This window comes from Esox lucius, chromosome 21 (genome assembly GCF_011004845.1).
Source record: "Esox lucius isolate fEsoLuc1 chromosome 21, fEsoLuc1.pri, whole genome shotgun sequence".
Lineage (NCBI taxonomy): Eukaryota > Metazoa > Chordata > Actinopteri > Esociformes > Esocidae > Esox > Esox lucius.
The window spans coordinates 10031929-10049849 of record NC_047589.1 but is presented as its reverse complement, the minus strand read 5'-3'; the positions used below and the strand labels follow the sequence as shown (position 1 = coordinate 10049849).

At 43.0% G+C, this 17921-nt stretch overlaps 1 protein-coding gene across 2 annotated transcripts in view; it reads right to left on the bottom strand.

The window, feature by feature from the left end:
- Window positions 1-17921, bottom strand: part of myrip (myosin VIIA and Rab interacting protein) — a 129898-nt gene that overhangs the window by 106901 nt on the left and 5076 nt on the right. Inside the window, exon 2 of one of the 2 annotated variants that reach the window (XM_010899470.5) lies at window positions 14192-14393. The exons of the other annotated variant lie outside the window; for it this stretch is intronic. Within the exon in view, the coding sequence (XP_010897772.1) occupies window positions 14192-14301 (110 nt within the window). The 5' untranslated portion in view covers window positions 14302-14393. The remainder of the gene's footprint in view (window positions 1-14191; window positions 14394-17921) is intronic. 2 annotated transcript variants of the gene reach the window in all.

Here is a 17921-nt window from a genome sequence, read left to right as displayed (position 1 = left end):
TCAAATCAATCAATCAATCAAAATTTATTTATAAAGCGCTTTTTACAACAGCAGTTGTCACAAAGTGCTTTACAGAGACACCCGGCCTTAAACCCCAAGGAGCAAACAACAGTAGTGTTGAATTTCAGTGGCTAGGAAAAACTCCCTAAGAAGGTCGAATTTTAGGAAGAAACCTAGAGAGGACCCAGGCTCAGAGGGGTGACCAGTCCTCTTCTGGCTGTGCCGGGTGAGATATTAAGAGTCCAATTGGAATAATAAATAAATTTCTCTTGGCTAAATCCAGAGTATATTTGATTTTAGACTAGGTCAGAAGTATGACCAGGTGGACAAGGACAGGAACAGCAACGGTCCCCCCAAACCAGGTAATCCGCAGGTGTGGACCAGGACCTCATCTCCTTCTAAAATTTAAAATTGGAGGAAACTGAGAAAAGTTAGTAGTACATCCCTCATGTCCCCCAGCACAATAATATAGCAGCGTAACACCTTGGAAACTGAGACGGGGGGGTCCGGTGACACTGTGGCCCTACCCGGGGGAGGCCCCGGACAGGGCCCAACAGGCAGGAAATCAATCCAACCACATTGCCAGGCATCAACCAAAGGGACACCCACCAACCGCAACCCCCCTGAATGAGGGCCGAGTATTGCTAGTAGCGTACAGCCCAACTGCACAAGTGCGCAATAGAGAATCAACAACAAGCCAGTGACTCTTCCCCCGAAGGGCATTGGAGGGAGGGCATCCCAGTGGCGACGAGAGCCCACCTGGCAAGACAGCAAGGGTGGACAGTATCAAGCCTACTGGTCACCTTCACGCCCCCGGGCCAGGCTACACCTAATTATAAACCGTGCTGTAGAGATGAGTTTTTAGTAGACACTTGAAAGTTTGCACTGAGTTTGCATTTCTAACCTTAATTGGCAGATCATTCCACAGGAGTGGAGCTCTATGAGAAAAGGCCCTGCCGCCAATTGTTTGTTTAGAAATTCTAGGTACAATTAAAAGGCCTGCGTCTTGCGATCTAAGGTTACGTGTAGGTATATATGGCTGGATCATTTCAGCAAGGTAAGTAGGAGCAAGTCCATGTATTGATTTATAGGTTAAGAGTAAAACCTTAAAATCAGCCCTAACCCTAACAGGCAGCCAATGTAAGCATGCCAGGACAGGAGTAATGTGTTCAAATTTTTTTGTTCTAGTTAGGATTCTAGCAGCTGTGTGCAGCACTAATTGAAGTTTATTTATTAATTTGTCTGGATAACCAGAGATAAGAGCATTGCAGTAATCTAATCTAGAAGTAACGAAAGCATGGATTAATTTTTCTGCATCAGTTTTTGATAGGAAGTTTCTAATTTTTGCGATGTTTCGAAGATGAAAATAAGCAACTCTTGAGACATATTTTATATTTTATTTTATAGATCTCTGAGGACATCAAGAAGACGGTAGTGAGAGCACATCAGCCTGCAATACAACTATGTCAAAAAGATTTGAGCTCCATCAGTCCACTGTGAGGCAAATAATTTACAAATGGAAAGCATTTAACAATATTGCAATTAGGGCTGGAACAACCTTCCAAAACATTCAAAACAAAAATATATCAGGTAAATTCCAATCTGGGGCTGCTTCTCCTCTGAACTTGGTTGACTGAATGTCATCAAGGGAAGCATGAATTCTGAGGTGTACCAGGAGATTTTTGAACAGAATGTCAGGAAATCAATCAAAAGCTGAGCCAAAAGAGGGGTCTTCCAATAAGAAAACAACCCAAAGCATTAAAGCAAATCTACCAAATAATGGCTAAGGGGAAAGAATATTTGTGATTTGGTTTGGCCAAGTCAAAGTCCTGACCCTTATCCAAATGCTGTTGCAGGACCAGAAACGGGCAGTACATGCCAGACACCCTTCAAACCTCATTCAACTGGCTAAATTCTATAAGGACTGGGCAAAAATCCCTCTATATAGACATTTACCCAAGTTTTCACAGTTAATGGAGGTGTCACAAGCTACTGAATGAAGCAAAGATTTCAGGTTGTTTTCTAACGTATAGGCCGGGTAGTGTTGGAGATGTATTGTCAACATGTTGGGAATGTGGATTGGATTATACTCTCCACCCCGGTTGCATTTTTCAGGAAGGATGAAAGAGGAAAAGTATGTGGGTGTTACCGGAGGAAATTATCCCCACTCAGCACAAAGCGTCATCTTCCAGTCTGTCATCCAAGAACAGCTACCAGTCTCACATCCCCCTTTCTGTCCATCTTCCCTCACTGAGGTTTGGCTTGCATTCCAAATGCCATCCTACAATGCACTACTTTTGACCAGAGCTTGAGAAGGGCTTTGTATGTGGGCTTGTGTTAAAATGTGGTGGTGATATATAGTATAGTAGAAGCGAATCTTGGGAAATATCCCTGTAACAAGCATTTTGTGATGGATGACTGCAGCGTGATGGTGTAACTCAACCCCATGTGCGTTTGTCGTTGCTGGGAAGGGATCAACACGCCATGAAACACCAGCCACTCCACACTGATTATTAAATGCAGCGCAAGTCTGATGGGGGATTTGAGAAAAGAAAACACTACGGCCTAAAGTTACCGTCGCAACAACCACTTTCTGATGACTTGGCTTTAAAAAGAAATCTCTCTATTCTCCCGGGGATACAATGCCTGCTTAGTTTTCAGTTTTACATTCGTTTTCTGTCTTTCTCTCTCTGCCCATTCTCTCCAGTTATCATTTTGGATCTGTTCTAGGGGCATGGGCTATACATGCTTATTGCCTTCTTTCTAGCGTATCCTCTCACAGGTTCAATCAACGTCCTCTCAAATCCCCTCAATCACTCCACCAACGACCGAACCCATTTCAATTTCCCCTACTTTTAACTCAGCAGTTTGTCACTGCACAGTAAAGCTCAGCCATTGGAAAAACGGCACGTGTCTCAAATAGCAACCTATGCCCTATATGGTGCACTACATTTGACAGGACCAGTGAGGAGAATTGGGTCCCATTTGGGCCCCAGGTGAATGGATCCTCTCCATGAGTGTGTTGGCTGGTCCGGCTCCTCCAGATGACGAACTCACAGGAAATGCAGCATCTAATTGATTGTGGAAATCCCAAGGCACGCAAATCTCAGAGCCAACCATGTAGTGCATGTTTTAGTGGCAAGGAGACAGAACGAAGCAGCAATGAAATGATTAAAACAAGACCAGAGATTTAGAAAAGCCCTAAAATTAAAGCTGCTACAACACACCGTTTCTGGAGTTTGGGAAGAAAAAACTGTCCATTCATTTTCTTCTCGTTCTATGCAGGCTAAACCTCTTCTCTCGCTCGCTTTCTTAATCTGTCTATTTTGGATGCAGTGTTTGCATCAATTGGCAGACAACACCTAAAAATAGTAAATAGACAGCTACAATAAATCTATAAAATGTACCTGCATGAGAGGGGGGCACATGACAGATCAAAAAAAGGGGGTGGGGGACAAGTGACTTTCATAAAACTCCCAGGTCTTCCAGAAATCCTGTAATTCTGAAATGCAGAACTCTTGGATATCTTGTAACCAGGATTTGGAGAATTTCTTTTGAAAGGTTTATAGAATTTTGCAAGGATTGTTAACCTCTGAACCGAACCACACGTAGCAATGTGAAATAGAGGCTTTTTTATAAAAGCTCAGGAAAATAACCATTAAACTCTCCTTAACCTCAACAGACTCACTCCTAACCCCTCACTCCTAACACTCCTAACCCTTAAGAAATGTCTCCATCAAACCGGGACAACAGAAAACCCTAGGGCTGAATCCCACTGGGTTCCAGTTGTGTTTGAAGTCACCTCAAATCCGTCTCTCAACTCCTCTCCTTGCTCATCAATCTGGTTGGATCCTACTCTTGCAGGGAGACGTGAATAAATATGTCCTAAATGACGAGTCCTTCCCCATCTGGTGCACCAGGGCTTCATAGAGAAGGGGACCAATTTGAGAGAACTCTGGTACAAGGGTAGGATGCCATTTGGAACACAGCCTTAGAGTATCACAAACTCTGCACTAAGCCCCTGAAAAGCCACTCCAAAAACCCAACATAATGAGCCGTGTCACTTCATTTTGAACCTCGCGGACGGCTAATACTGATGGGGGTACATCGCATACCCTGAATTAATCCAGGAGCCGTGAAGATCAATTTTAATGAAACTGTTATTTCGGATGGCTGCTGGTCTGAAATGGATGGATGGAAGTTGGGAGTACGTCTGTCTCTTTGCCTGTCTGTCTGTCTGATGTCTCAATCAGTCATTCTGACTAGCTTTGCTCTTCTCATCTCACCGAAAACACTAAAAAGAAAGGGGGGGGGGTAGGGAGACCGAAAGACGGAAAGATCAAATAAAGGAAGACAGAAAGAAAAAGACAGCCAAAAGAAAAGAGAGTGATATAGAGCAGACAACAACCAGAACAAGAAATGACTTCCGTTCAGCCGAGGCCATCTGTGAGTGGAGAGGAAGAGATCCCCTGCCTGCCATTTGGCCGGGGGAAGAAACAATACCAACCGTGGTCAGCCAGTTCCTCCTCACAAGCCCTTATCTTGACAGCTTCTTAAAAAAAACTCAGTGTTTCATCAGAAAAAGAAAAATACACCATACATTGTATACCATGTCATCGATGATGGGCAAGGGATTAGAAAATACAGCGCTGTATATATATATATATATATCTGTCCCCACTGGCACCATATTTCCTTTCTAGTGGACTACGGCCCCATTAGGCCCTGGTCTAAAGCAGTGTACCACATAAGGGACACAGTGGCATTTGGGAAACAGCATTAAACGGTGCCATTCAAAGAGGGCCTGAGCTTAGCCCGGCCTGAAAAGCAAGCAGATGATTACCTTTCCAAATTGACCTGGAGGGATATGAGAGGTTGGCCATGTTAGCTCTTCCAAAATGCAAGGAGCTACGTTTCACACATTACTCACCCTAGTGGGCAAGGTCACTTTGGAAAATGCAGATCTGTCAAGTCACTTTGGAAAATGCAGATCTGTCAACTGGACACACCTTAATACAAAGTCACTGTGTGTGTGGGCGTGTCCAATGGAACACTTGTGTACTGTTGTATAGTGTATAGTGTACTGTTTCATTTTAGTTCTAGTGATGTACGGTGCTCATGGGAAATCAAGTTACGGCCGCCTGGCATGGCAATGCAGTAAACCTTTTTCCACTGACACCCAGAGCTACCCGTGACAGATAGCAGCTAGTGGCACGCGCGTGCACGCAAACAAAAAAAAAACCACACAAACCGACAAACACACACATACAGGAATAAACGCACACAGTCGTGCGTAGACACACAAAAACCCAGTCATCAAAAGAGATGGAATTGCCTCAGAACCATGAAAGGCAATGGCCAGCCAACAAGGATGAAAGAGGATAGCCAGAGACCTTCAGATAGAGGTAAGATGTCATAGTGTTTTGTCTACAACTCCACCTGCCTTGTGGGAAACTGGAGAATACAGCCAGAGAAGGCCACTGTGGCTCTCCTGATCAGAATAAAAGGTGTTTCACTACTGAAAGTGATTGATTAAGTATGCATATCAGCGAGCTTAATTGACATGGGTCAGGGCAGAATTTACGATAGGCTAATTAAACGTTGACGGGATTAAATATGAACTACTCAAGGCCAAAACCGTAGCCTAATTAGGAATCAAGAGTCCGAAACAGGCGCACAGACCTCCTTTACAGCCCTGGATGTAGATGGGCAAATTAAACCACAATCACCAATTAGAAGAGCTGAGGCGAGGTCTTTTATAGGCACTACTTGGATGTACGAAACCTCTACAGTGTAATATATTAGCAGGAATATATTAGATGGAATAACGACATTTCTCGGCCCAATTCTAATTTCCTGGTCATGTTAGAAGTAGTTTGACCTTTCAAAGTATTATTAACTTTTGTACCAACTGAAAATCATATGCAACTTAATGTACAGATGCAGTAGTCATTATCATAAGGCCACTGACAAAACCAGAACTTAGGTTCAGTATTTCAGTGGATCCACAGGGATCCATTTCGTTCCCCAGGTAGTGCTGGCAAAACGTTTGGAGACCCTTCAGCCTTTTCTGTATTTCTGCAGTAACTTGACCAAAACATTAGTCGTTTTTTCCATTCGAGTCACTTAGCAGACTCTTATCTAGAGTGACTAACAGGAGAAACTAGGGTCAACTGTCTCATTCAGAAACAGATCGACTGATATTTCCTCATGTCAGCTCAGGGAATTGATCTAGCTACATTAGATGCTCTAAACACTAGGTTATCTGCTGCGCCAGATAAGGCATTTTCATTCATTAACTGATAACATTTAATGTGATCAGATCTGGGCTGACCTGATTAAACATAGAAAACAAAAGTGATTTTGTACTTTTCACGCAATACATTTCTTTGTTGGAAAAATATTTAGCACTTCTAGATCCATAAGTGAAATACTGTTTATTGAATTAGTCAAATATTTAGTTTGTGGTTCAATCATTTTTGCTTCTGTATCATGTCATAACATTTTATGTTTTTGTTACGATTAGCCCAACAGTGATTGGTGAATGATAAGAGGACTTTTATTTTTCAATACCAATACTGATAATGTCATTAGAAAAAAAACATGAATGAATTATGAATAACAACAAATGAGTAAGAATTAGGTATGAATTTTCAGTCTCTGTAACCTTCATCATAATTATTTACATTACTTTCATAATTATCCATTATGGTGGTGGCTCCACATTCATGTAGAAATGTCCAGAAGCATGTTTTGATGTATCCAAAGAGTTTGTACAGTTACAAACCTGATGTTCATATTGCATATAAAGAATTTGGGACTTAAGCTAAGGCTCCCATCATTTACCCCCCCAAAAAGGATCAATAGGATCACTAGAGAAATGAAAAAGTACAATTTGTTTCTTGTTATAATCTCATTGTTCACCGACGACGTCAAAGGATACACAGACCTTTTCTCAGCACTGGATGACAGGCTGTTTTCAAAGACAGGGTCTGTGTGTGTCACATCGAGAGGTCAAGACCCTGTCGGCGGACGGATGCCAAGACTGGCTGACAAGGCTGCTTTCCACTTTCCACCTTTTTATCAAGTGACATTTCTGTGTACCTGACTGACCAACAATAGAACTCCCTTCTTCAGCTCCTTCGTTCCCAGAAAAGAAAGTACATAACCACTCATCTAGTCATCTGTAAGAAGGGGTGGGATTGAGGGAGGGACAGAGACACTCATCACCGTCAATCAGGATGGATGGTAATGGGTCAGAATTGTCCTCAGTTCACTGGGGGCATTGTGCTGGTCATTCCATTAACATGCTTCCGATGGAGGCTGATTTACCTGCTACAACTTTGATTATATAGAGTGCTTCACCAGTCACCCTGTCAAATAGGTACTGCTTTTTTTCTGTTCTACTTGATATCGAATTGCACCCAGCTTATGTCTCAGGTCAAAAGTAGTCCCTAATTACAAAAACTAACAAAAAAATCCAGTGAAGGTCCAGTAAAAAAAAAGTTTCTGTTGCAAGGAATGGCTCAGAACTCTGGTTGTGAGAGAACTACACTGTTCATTTGGTAAATGAAATGGTTCACATTGCATTTTAAAGCTTCAAATATTACACAACAATAAAAGAAATGTAGCTAGCATTGCTAACAACTTGGAAGCATTATTGACCTCACTGCCTGTTGCAAGAAATTCTCGTACAAATTCTAAAGCCCATACAAAAGAAAGTTCTACAATAGTAAAAAAATTATTAACATGCACGCAAATAAACACAAATATCGGTAGAAAATCTCTGAGAAACTAACTATGAAAAAAAAATCACAATCTTTTCCTAACGAGCCTTAACCTAATAAGTGTGTTATTAGGTTAAGGCTCTTTGTTCCCAGACTTGTGAACTAATGCTCTGGTGGGTTTGAATAGCTCCATTGTCTTCCACAGACGTGTGTTATTATGTCAAAGAAAGGTGTTTATTCTGTCCTCCTAATCCAATATCGCATTACTCCCTAACATGTGACATTCTTTCTCATGAACGGCGGCCAGGACAGGAATGGTAATCACACACTGAACACTTAACACTGACTGAGTATTACTGGTTGTAGCGTTAACGTCTTTCAGCCCTTATCGCCCACTTATCACCCCCTTTGTATTTCTTGTGCATGAGGAGTACTAAAAAGCAGAGTTCGGGGCGTTTGTCTACATCACGCTGCATGGTTGTTGGCATGTCAAGACACCCACACAAACATACACTTGCCTAGGTCCCTGCTGACATCAGTAAAACAAAGGGCTATAGAAAACATGGAAACTAAAACAACAATATGAGAGAGCAGGTTGTTTTCATAACATAAGTATGACAAAGCTTTTACAGTCACTTGGCCAGGTGATTGGATGATGGTTTCATAATGAGCTCTTTTTAGATTTGGTTCAATGTATCAACATTTTTATGAATTCCTCTTTCTGCAGAAACTAAGAAGACAGGAGTTGTTATGCGCTGAACAGAAACAGGTTTTTTACATTTGAACGGTGCCCTTTTTCCTAAATAGTGCAGTCGGTCATGGGCACACGAAGTGCACTATAAAAGGTGAAGCATGCAGTTTGGGACTTGCTTGTGGCATTGATGTTATAGAGAGCAGAATAAGGAGCTTAATAATGGAGACAGAAGTCAAATACAAATTATAATTAGCAGATACAAAACAATGCACAAATGAATATAACATCAATGAATGTCTGATCAGCCAAATATAAACCACAAATATATTTCACTAAATAACCCGCTTACACACGTATCTTGTCATAACACACGTACACCATGCCTGTATCATGTCATAACACGCCTGCACCATGCCTGTATCATGTCATAACACGCCTGCACCACGCCTGTATCATGTCATAACACGCCTGCATCATGTCATAACACGCCTGCACCACATGTTGGTACCATGTCAAGATACACCCTGGCAGGTATTACAACAAGCCAGGAGTAATAATAAATTAATAACATTTTGTGCTCATATTCCTCAAATGCACTTGTGAATTAGTAGTGGGTTTTCATGCCTCCACATCCCAGCGTCCTTGAGATACCCTGGCAGAGTGGGGTCACAACCATTGGATCAGCCATTACTGACAGCCACCAAGGAGCAATTGCAGTTTACTGTCTTACTGAAGGGCAGAACAACATTTTTCACCCGGTTGGCTTAGGATTCAATCCAGTAATCTTTTAGGTAATGGTCAGATGCTCTGATCGCTCAGCTAGTTGCCGTTTGTAATATTTTTTCTGTAGCTTCCAAAATTTAAGTAATTCAGCAGATGCTGGAATTCACAGTGCATGACTGCAGTGTTTAAGTTAGCATACTTTTTTCATACTGAAACTGAGTTCAGAAAAAGTGCTGCAGCAGCCTAGACCACTAGATCACCACAGGCCACTTAGTTCCACATCTTACATGAATTACCCCAACGCCCATCCATAGTGGTGGCATGATATCTTACACTTTATTAGCGCAGAACGACTATATAAGCACCTGAAAAGCCTTACACACGTTTGGCAATGACACAGTTTTATCACCACATTATTTCGAAAGATCTATGACGCTACACGCTGACCAATTAAAACTATGGCCGTTAAAACTACGAGGTGAAATAATTGGCTCCAGATTTATCTACACCAAGGAACTGCAGAGAACATCCCTGAACCAAAGCACCTACAGACAAAGAGGGATAAATAGAAAGATGCAGAGAAATAACAGACACAGAGATCGGGAGAGAGAGACAAATAATCCGAAAGACAGAGAGAAACATAGAAAGAAACCGAGTGTGAGAGATGGAGACAGAAAAACACAGAAAGTCAGAGAGAATAGGCTCATCATTCTATACCGGACAAAGGAACAGCAAATTTGCCACCAGACATTGCTCAATTATAAAGCTATTTTTACCTTACATGGACCACTAACTTCACACAGACAGGATGGTTAAACACAGACCCGTGACTTTGTTGAAGGCTGTTCAGATAGACTCATTAAAGGCTCATTGTCTGTGATCCATACATACAGACTAAGCAAGAATGGGGAGAGTAATTGGCATTATCATGTCACAGAGAGAGCGTCCTCTAATAGATCAATCTCCAACATATCCAGGGGTAATCATTGCTACTGTAGACGACGGCATGAGAAATCAGACGGGCCTGGGGAGGAACCTTCCAGACTAATACAGAGTAGTGGATGGACATTGTTATTTTTTCCATTCGATCGGCTTTGCCTCCTGGACGTCAGAGAACTGTTTGTTAAGCAACAAACCATAGTCCCCCTGCCTGTCATCTTTATTCTCATCCATCTCTCTGACCAAGCTAGGCGCTTACTGATGTGGAACTACAGTCAGGTACATTCGCGAAGAACATTTACGCATACAGTTGTCAGGACTTCAGTAGGAATTGTGCTAGACAATATTTTGAATAAGAATCCACATACCGGTACAGTGGGTGGTGAGCATACACGAATGTGTGGTAAATCTATGAAACACATGGATTTACAGTGGATGTACACATCTTCAGCATCAGTAAATTATTTTTAGTTACCGGAAAAGAACAGGACAGAGATTGCGTGCAATCTATTGCAGCTATCCAGTTTACAATCTGGTTTGATGAAATGTAGTGAAGAGAATAGACTCTAATGAGACTTACTCCAGCACGTGTCTTAACGCCACAGGAGGAAGAAGGTCAGTGACTGATGAGCTGATAATGCAACTGAACATTACGCCAACATTGCAAAAAAAAAAAGCACTACTCTAGAATCCTGTCAATCAGACAATGGAATTCATCAAGATGCAGTGGCTGGATAAGATCAAGTTGTGTTGATTCTCAAGCTGTTGTATCTTGGGTCGTTTTTTTTTCTTCCAAAATTAATTGACTGTAGAATGGACTCAGCAATCCAGTATTTAACGAGGTCGAGTGAGTAAATCACGTTTCTTCAGTAGCAGAAGAATCATTGTTCTGCAAGTTTATAAAGGCACTTGATTCAACCGTTTAGGTGAAACCTGTACTAGTGTTAAAAACCTGATTCACCCGGGAAACGCAGAGACTGGTTCGACAACTTGCGCTTCATTTGGTTATTTACATTTTCTGACAGACCAGTATTTATGCGACAGAAGGTAATATCAATTATGTTTCTCAATATTTCTTAGTAGGTAGCACTAGGGAAATTAAAACGGAGCATTCGAAGTGCCAGCTGAGACTTGTTAATTAGTCCTGTGAAGGATTCATGGGACAATTTATGACTCAGACGCGCTGGCGTCTTAAAGAAGAAGAAACGTCAGCCGTGCATGCTGGGAAAATCCTAGGTGGGGGTAGACACACCCGGAAATAACTACACTGCCATCTGCTACAGCTTTTCTGTGTGTGTTTTCCATCAGTGAAATAGCTTTCTTCTTATTAATTTAACCTACCGGAACAATGTTCCTTATGACACGGTTTCATGTCAAAACAAGAACAACAGGCTTTGTGTTTTATGTTCTTAAGTGACTAGTTATGGCTGCTGATTGAGATGAAAGAGTATTCATGCAAACACAAAAAGGAAAGAAATCAATTAGCACACACGCAAAACAGCAGTTTGTAAGACTGATCTACTCAAACGGAACCTTTAGATGCACTGTTGACCCATGGTGTCAACGAGGCAGGATGGTTTATCATCCACAAACAGCACAACATTTCTTCTCCATAAAAATATATTAGACATTTTTATACTACCATTCTTTGGGAAGGCTGATGAAGTGTTTTTACCACAACCCATCACTTTTCCTGTGATCATACTGATTACACTGTCTAGATTATGACACTTTTGTTTTGAGACGACTTCAGCAGGATCTGAATAGGCTCGTGCCCAAGATGCCACCAGTTTCCAAAACAAAAGCGATCAGCTTTCGCCTGTGGAAAACCGGCTGGTTGCCCGGGCTAGATAACAGAACTGCCCTACTGTGTCAAACAGATGTATACTTCGGGGTGGCTGAAATCTCTCACTGCCATTAAGACAGTATTATGCACTTGAACCTAACTGTGTGGTGCTCCTACCACACGGAAGATAAGCATTAATGTATTCAAGCAGGTGTTAAAGCCCTGCTCAGAGAAACCTGAAAACCACTGGTTTCTAAAGAGCGTCAGTTAATAAACACAGCTGATTCTGTTATGAAAGACAAACAGTGAGAGACTTAACTTTTCAGAACCATTCACATGACAAAATCTAAAGAATGCAGTTTCGTTGTCAGTAGGCGTCTAGTGCATTTTGTAGACAGTAAACCGTTTTGCTCCAGCGACCGTTCCCTTCAACAAAGGCAACAAAACATGTCTGATTATATCTTTAAAGAGCCACTGGATTCCCGGTAAAAATGTGCATGTATTTACAAGGACATTCATTCTTTTATTCATCTATCTTTTCATTGGGACACACACCAATAATAGCCCAGCATCATGTTTTTGAAAGGTTTCTTTCTTTAGGATCGTTTGAAGGAGATTGCTGGGTGAACTTCCAAGTAAATCACAGAGAAGCTAGTAGCTGTTGCCTAGTCCTGATTAAATCAAGTGTTGCTCACACAAGACAGCATCTGCTTGGTCTCTAGTCCGGTCAATAATAATATAGCCTCAATCCAGCCTTCCCCTCATAAGCAGAGTAAATGTAAAATGATAGTCTGGCAATGAAAGAAAAAAAAAGTTAATGTACCAATAACAGACTATTCATTCCAAAAAACATAATGAATGTCTCCACTATGGTGTCCTGTTTTTTAGGGCCTAGACAAAATACTGCTAAGAAGTCTGAAAAGCTACCACAGTACAGTAAAAAACACATATCTTAAAATGCTTTAATGTGTGGGCTATGAATCAAAAAACACTACATGACCCAAAAAGCAACCGAGGTATGAAGTGAAACTTGACTACCCCTTAAAGCAACATACATGTACTGCATTTCCATATTTTTCCGTTTGATCGATGAGTATAATCATTCGTAAAAATGGCTGGAGGTCTCCTGGAGTACCACGGCAGTACAGGCCGAACGATGCATCACAAACCGGAACGCCGGTTGTGGCTAATAAATCCGACGGTTGAGCCCCAGAGGAACCAGCCTGTCAACATATCAGCGGTATCCCCCAGCTCCTGCCTGTCACAGTGGGTGAGGGATGGAAGAGAGGGAACAAGTCTGTGGTCCAACCTGTCACGGAGGGAGGGAAGGCGGAAGGGGAGGTCGGGAGCTGTCCCATTTGACAGAAGACTGTCCCTTTGGGATTCGTGAAGACAACAGATGTGACGTCAAACGCAGCAACCGGCTAGCCTCTGACCGAACCCCGACCTCAAGACCCAAACAGCATCCGACATCCACATGCATCTTATCCCCTCCATACATCCAGCAGGACAAACAGTTTTCCTTAAGCCGGGCGGTTATGTCAAAGAACATGGCAGAAAAACAAGCGTTCCGCTCGATGCAGGTACATTACACAGGAGGACGAGGATGATATATACAGTACCAGACAGATTCCCGGAGGCACCACACTGTCATTGGCACAGGAGAACAAATCTCTGCACACATGGCACACTGCCGCATTTCCACGGGTGCTTTATCCCGGTACTAGGGCTACACCGGTGATTTATGCTAATGTTGTCTCTAGACTTTCCTGTTAACACTATACGTTTGGTACCAAAGACTTAAGGAGGGGCTCATGTGGGGAGGGAGGAGTAAAGAATCAATGCGATTTGGCTTTCTGGCTACAAAAAATAAAAGGCCAAAATGTTTCTGGAAGTAAACAAAAATAACAATGGAGTCATGCTCAGTTTGTTTATAATACAGTCTCACCACTCTGTACTTCTATTCAGTAAACAGCATCATACAACCAGGACATTCCTACACTTTATTTAATCAGTCATCTATTTATTAGATCATATGATGCCCATCTCGAGAAGCCTGAGACTACGCAAACGATACTCTATTTTCTTCTATTCAAATAGCACAACGTCCAGCGCTTTCGCGGGCACGTAACGCACCAACCACCGCCCTAAAGTTCGGGGCTTGGCACCAAGTGAGAGCCGGGCTACTCGGCCACGGCCGACTGGTGCCGGTCCGTGTCAATGGAAACAGAAGAAATTCTGGACTTCAGGGAAGAAAAAAACTCTGCCAGTTTTGGGCACCAGTTGAAACGAGACATCACTAGAACATGTATATTTTCTCACCTGAGCCGGTCCTCCTCCTTCTTCCTCAGCTTCATGTCCCTCTGCACCACCTTCAGCACATGCTCCGCCTCGTTGTCCGTCAGGGCCGATAGGTCCAGCTTGCGCCCCATCTCACCTGGCCTGGCCACCGGCACTGGTTGCTCACCGCGGGGGTGGGGGTGGAGAGGGGTGGGGCTCTCGGGGGGCCGGGGCTGGGACGACCCTGCGCGGGGAAGGGGGGTACGAAGAGGTTTAGAGAGCGACCGGGGCCGGTCCCGACGGGCGGCTACAAAGACCGCTGGCGTTCAGTTTCCCCAGTGTGTCGCGTCGTAGCATACTGATGACCTCAAAGGACTTCTACAAGGAGGTGGACAATGACGCTGTCGCTTGCGAGTGTGAATGCAGCTCACGTTCACACTCAGGGGGGTGAAAGGGGATGCGGAATAATCAAGTCCCGCAGTTATGCGCTCCATTGTCGAACCTTCCTAAGGGGGAGAGAGCTTCCACTTCCCTCCTTCCCACAACTTGTCACCCCCCCCCCCCCCGGTCTGGCACAAGGTTCATAGCCGCAATCATTTTAGCATGGATGTAATAAGCAGGCATCATAATCAGTCACTTCAGACTGCAGAATGAAAGACAGAGAAGGCTCTCGTCAAAGCCATTTAAAATGATTAGAATTTTAATTTATTTCCCAGTGTCATAGTTTAACTGCAGGTTGAAAAACAGACCTGCCGGCAAGGCGTCAGCATAGCCACGGGAATAGGTTTTGATCTGGGGGTTCTGATAACTGTCCGTCTGCCATAACGACGCGTGTCAACCTCTTGCACGGCCCAAGTTAATCCACCCGTGGTTCGTAACAGAACGTCATCCCCTCCACTTCCCGTAGCTGTGCTCGCTGCAGTTTCCAGCCTGCTTAAGATAAATGTACGCGATATCTGGAGAGCACACAAGGTCTGTAACTAGAGAGCACGCACGCACGTCTGCAGGGTTTTGTTTCCAGTGAAAACACCCCCCCCCTCTCCCCCACCCCCCCCCCCCCACCCCCTCAGCAAACTGCTCTGCATCTGCTTAAATTCATGAATGTATCATTCACAAGGTTTAAAAGGCACTGTGATGTCATCCGCTCACCCACTCGCGCCTAGACGTGAGAGCACTGCAGGACCTCCATCTCCTACTCTCCACAGACTGGGCCTGGCATAATAGAACGACATTTCAAGATTTCCCATTTTCTTTTGTACATCACTCATAAGGCTGGTGGATTGCCTGCTGTTCTTGTATCTTTTCCCTTAAAAAGGAACCACCGCTTCCTGAACACAATAATCCGCAGTTTGTTTTCATGTTAGGAAAGTAATTCCTCAGTTCCTTACCGTTGCGACCAAGAGGCTTTGAGGGACATCTCTACTGATAAAGGTGAACTAACCCCTGACAGACAGTGGGGAGATATATGCCACATGCCCCTGGCACCGTCTCTGGATTTCCTTTGGCTAAACGCAGTCTCCACAAGCAGTAGGAAAAAATGACTGAGGTATTTATTCAGATCAACAGTACTCCAGACTATCTATCCTAGTCTCAGACCTTGGGGACTGTAGCGGTCTGGGGGTGCATTCTAAATGACACCCTATTGAAGTCACAGGGGGAGGCAATTATTCAGTACTGCTTTTTATAGCCGTGTCGAGAGCTGGGGCCTGGAGGGCATCAATTGTGTGCGGGCGCATCCATACGCCACTGTGACTCAGAGGTTTATGCTCCATGGCGGACGTTTCAGGAGCTCCCCCGTAATAACGGTTTGTTGTTGACGCAGTCTCTGTTACGTGTCCGCCCTCGCCAGGCCCCCGCGCGCCACGTTCCCCTCACGCAATTTCAGAAACCCCTCCGCAGTCCCTGAACCTGAAACAACAGCACGTATGAGGTTTGGATCAATCCGAATCCAAAAGCACAACAGGTGTTGTGCAGAGTCAGAATTCTAAATGAAACACTATTCCCTTCATAGTGCTCTACTTTCAGCCAGTAGGGGGAAAAACACAAATTGGGACCCCCAAACTGTGCTGATCCATGTTTTAACTCAGTCCGCCAATACCCATGTTCCCAGAGTTTATTTCAAAGAGCGATGAGGAGAAGAAAGCTTTTTCCTTTTTATGTTTACTCATGCTAGGCACCACAGATCATTCTTCGAGTCACTGCAAAACACTGGTGAACGTAAAAGGTAACGCATAACAGCAGGGTTTATGTGACTTACGTCCAAGCAGACAGCTCCCTGGGCATCTCAAACTTCCCCTCCCCCAATTCTGACCTTAAATGCTAGCTGGGAAATGCTAAAAGGGCATGATCGAAATGTTCAACAAACCTGGCTTTTGGAAGTATAAGCATGACTCAAACAGGCAGTAACATGCAGTGATTATTAACCTTCTTGCCTCCAACCTTCTTGCTATAATTATTACAAAGCTTGTATTCTGTAGGCTTATTACAATGAAATAGCTTTTTACCAGCACAGAAATTAAAATAAAGACTCTCAGACTAAAACCTACAAGCGTGTTTCCCTCAAGTGTTATTCTGGCCCTGCATTAAGTTTCAGGGCTGTCTTTTTATTCAACTTGTTTATTCTTTTATCCAAAAAAAATGTTAAGCATCCTTTGATAGAGAAATTAAATGATCCAGTGAGAGTTGTGAAGCAGTAGCTAACGTTCCCACTGGCAGACATTCCCAGGTTGGCAAATTTCAGAGCACGAAATAATTTAATGGATTGCCTTTTATATTAATAGATATTGCTTTTCTATACAGTGCTTTGTGAAATTACACATTTCTGTACAAAAACTGTTTCAAGAGGGTGTTGCTTGCGCATCATAGTTGTAAAAACAATACCTAGCTAGAAAGTTAACCAATATTTGCTACTACTAACGTTAAGATTTGTGAGAGAAGCCATAGACAGGCCAACAATCACTTTGAAAGAGCTACAGAGTTTACTGGCTGGGAGTGGAGTAATGGTGCGCCAATCAACCGCATCAAGAGTACTGTATAACACTGGTCGGTATGGGAGGGTGGCAAGAAAGAAGTTGTTACTTAAAAAGTACCATTTGAAAGCATGTCTGAAGTTGGCCAAAAAGCATGAGAGTGGATGAGGTTTGGATGAGACCAAGACAGCAACACTGCCCATGCCTCAAGACAAACCATAATTAAAGTAAGGTGGCAGCAGTATCTTGCTTTGAGGATGCATCTCAATGGCAGTGACTGGTCATCTTGTCAAAATTTAAGGACATATGGATGGATGAGTATACAGGGAGATACTTCAACAGAACCTGCTACAGTCCCCAAATTACACTTTAGCTTGGTAGGAAATTTCCCTTTTAGCTGGACAATGATGCCAACAAACACATGGCCAAAGCAATATTGGTTTGCCTCAAGAATAAAAAGGTGAATGTCTGTCAGTGGCTCAGTCAAAGTCCTGATCTCAATCCTATTGTAAATCTGTGGCAGCATTTAAAAAATTACACTGTATGTGTTAGTAAACAGTGATGATGTATTTCATGGGCGGAGCCAAACTGGTGGCAGAAAGTGACAGTAACATCTTTACAACATATAGGAATATGGATCATCCATATGCCTCCAATTAATTTGCATATCACAGATATAATATTTCTGTGTATCCCATTCATTCATTAAATGAGTGATGTAAGCTAAATTGTCTAAGTATGAGCAATTGAGTTTGTTTGCATGCTAATTCTGCTTACATGCTAGCTAATGTTGCTAACATTGG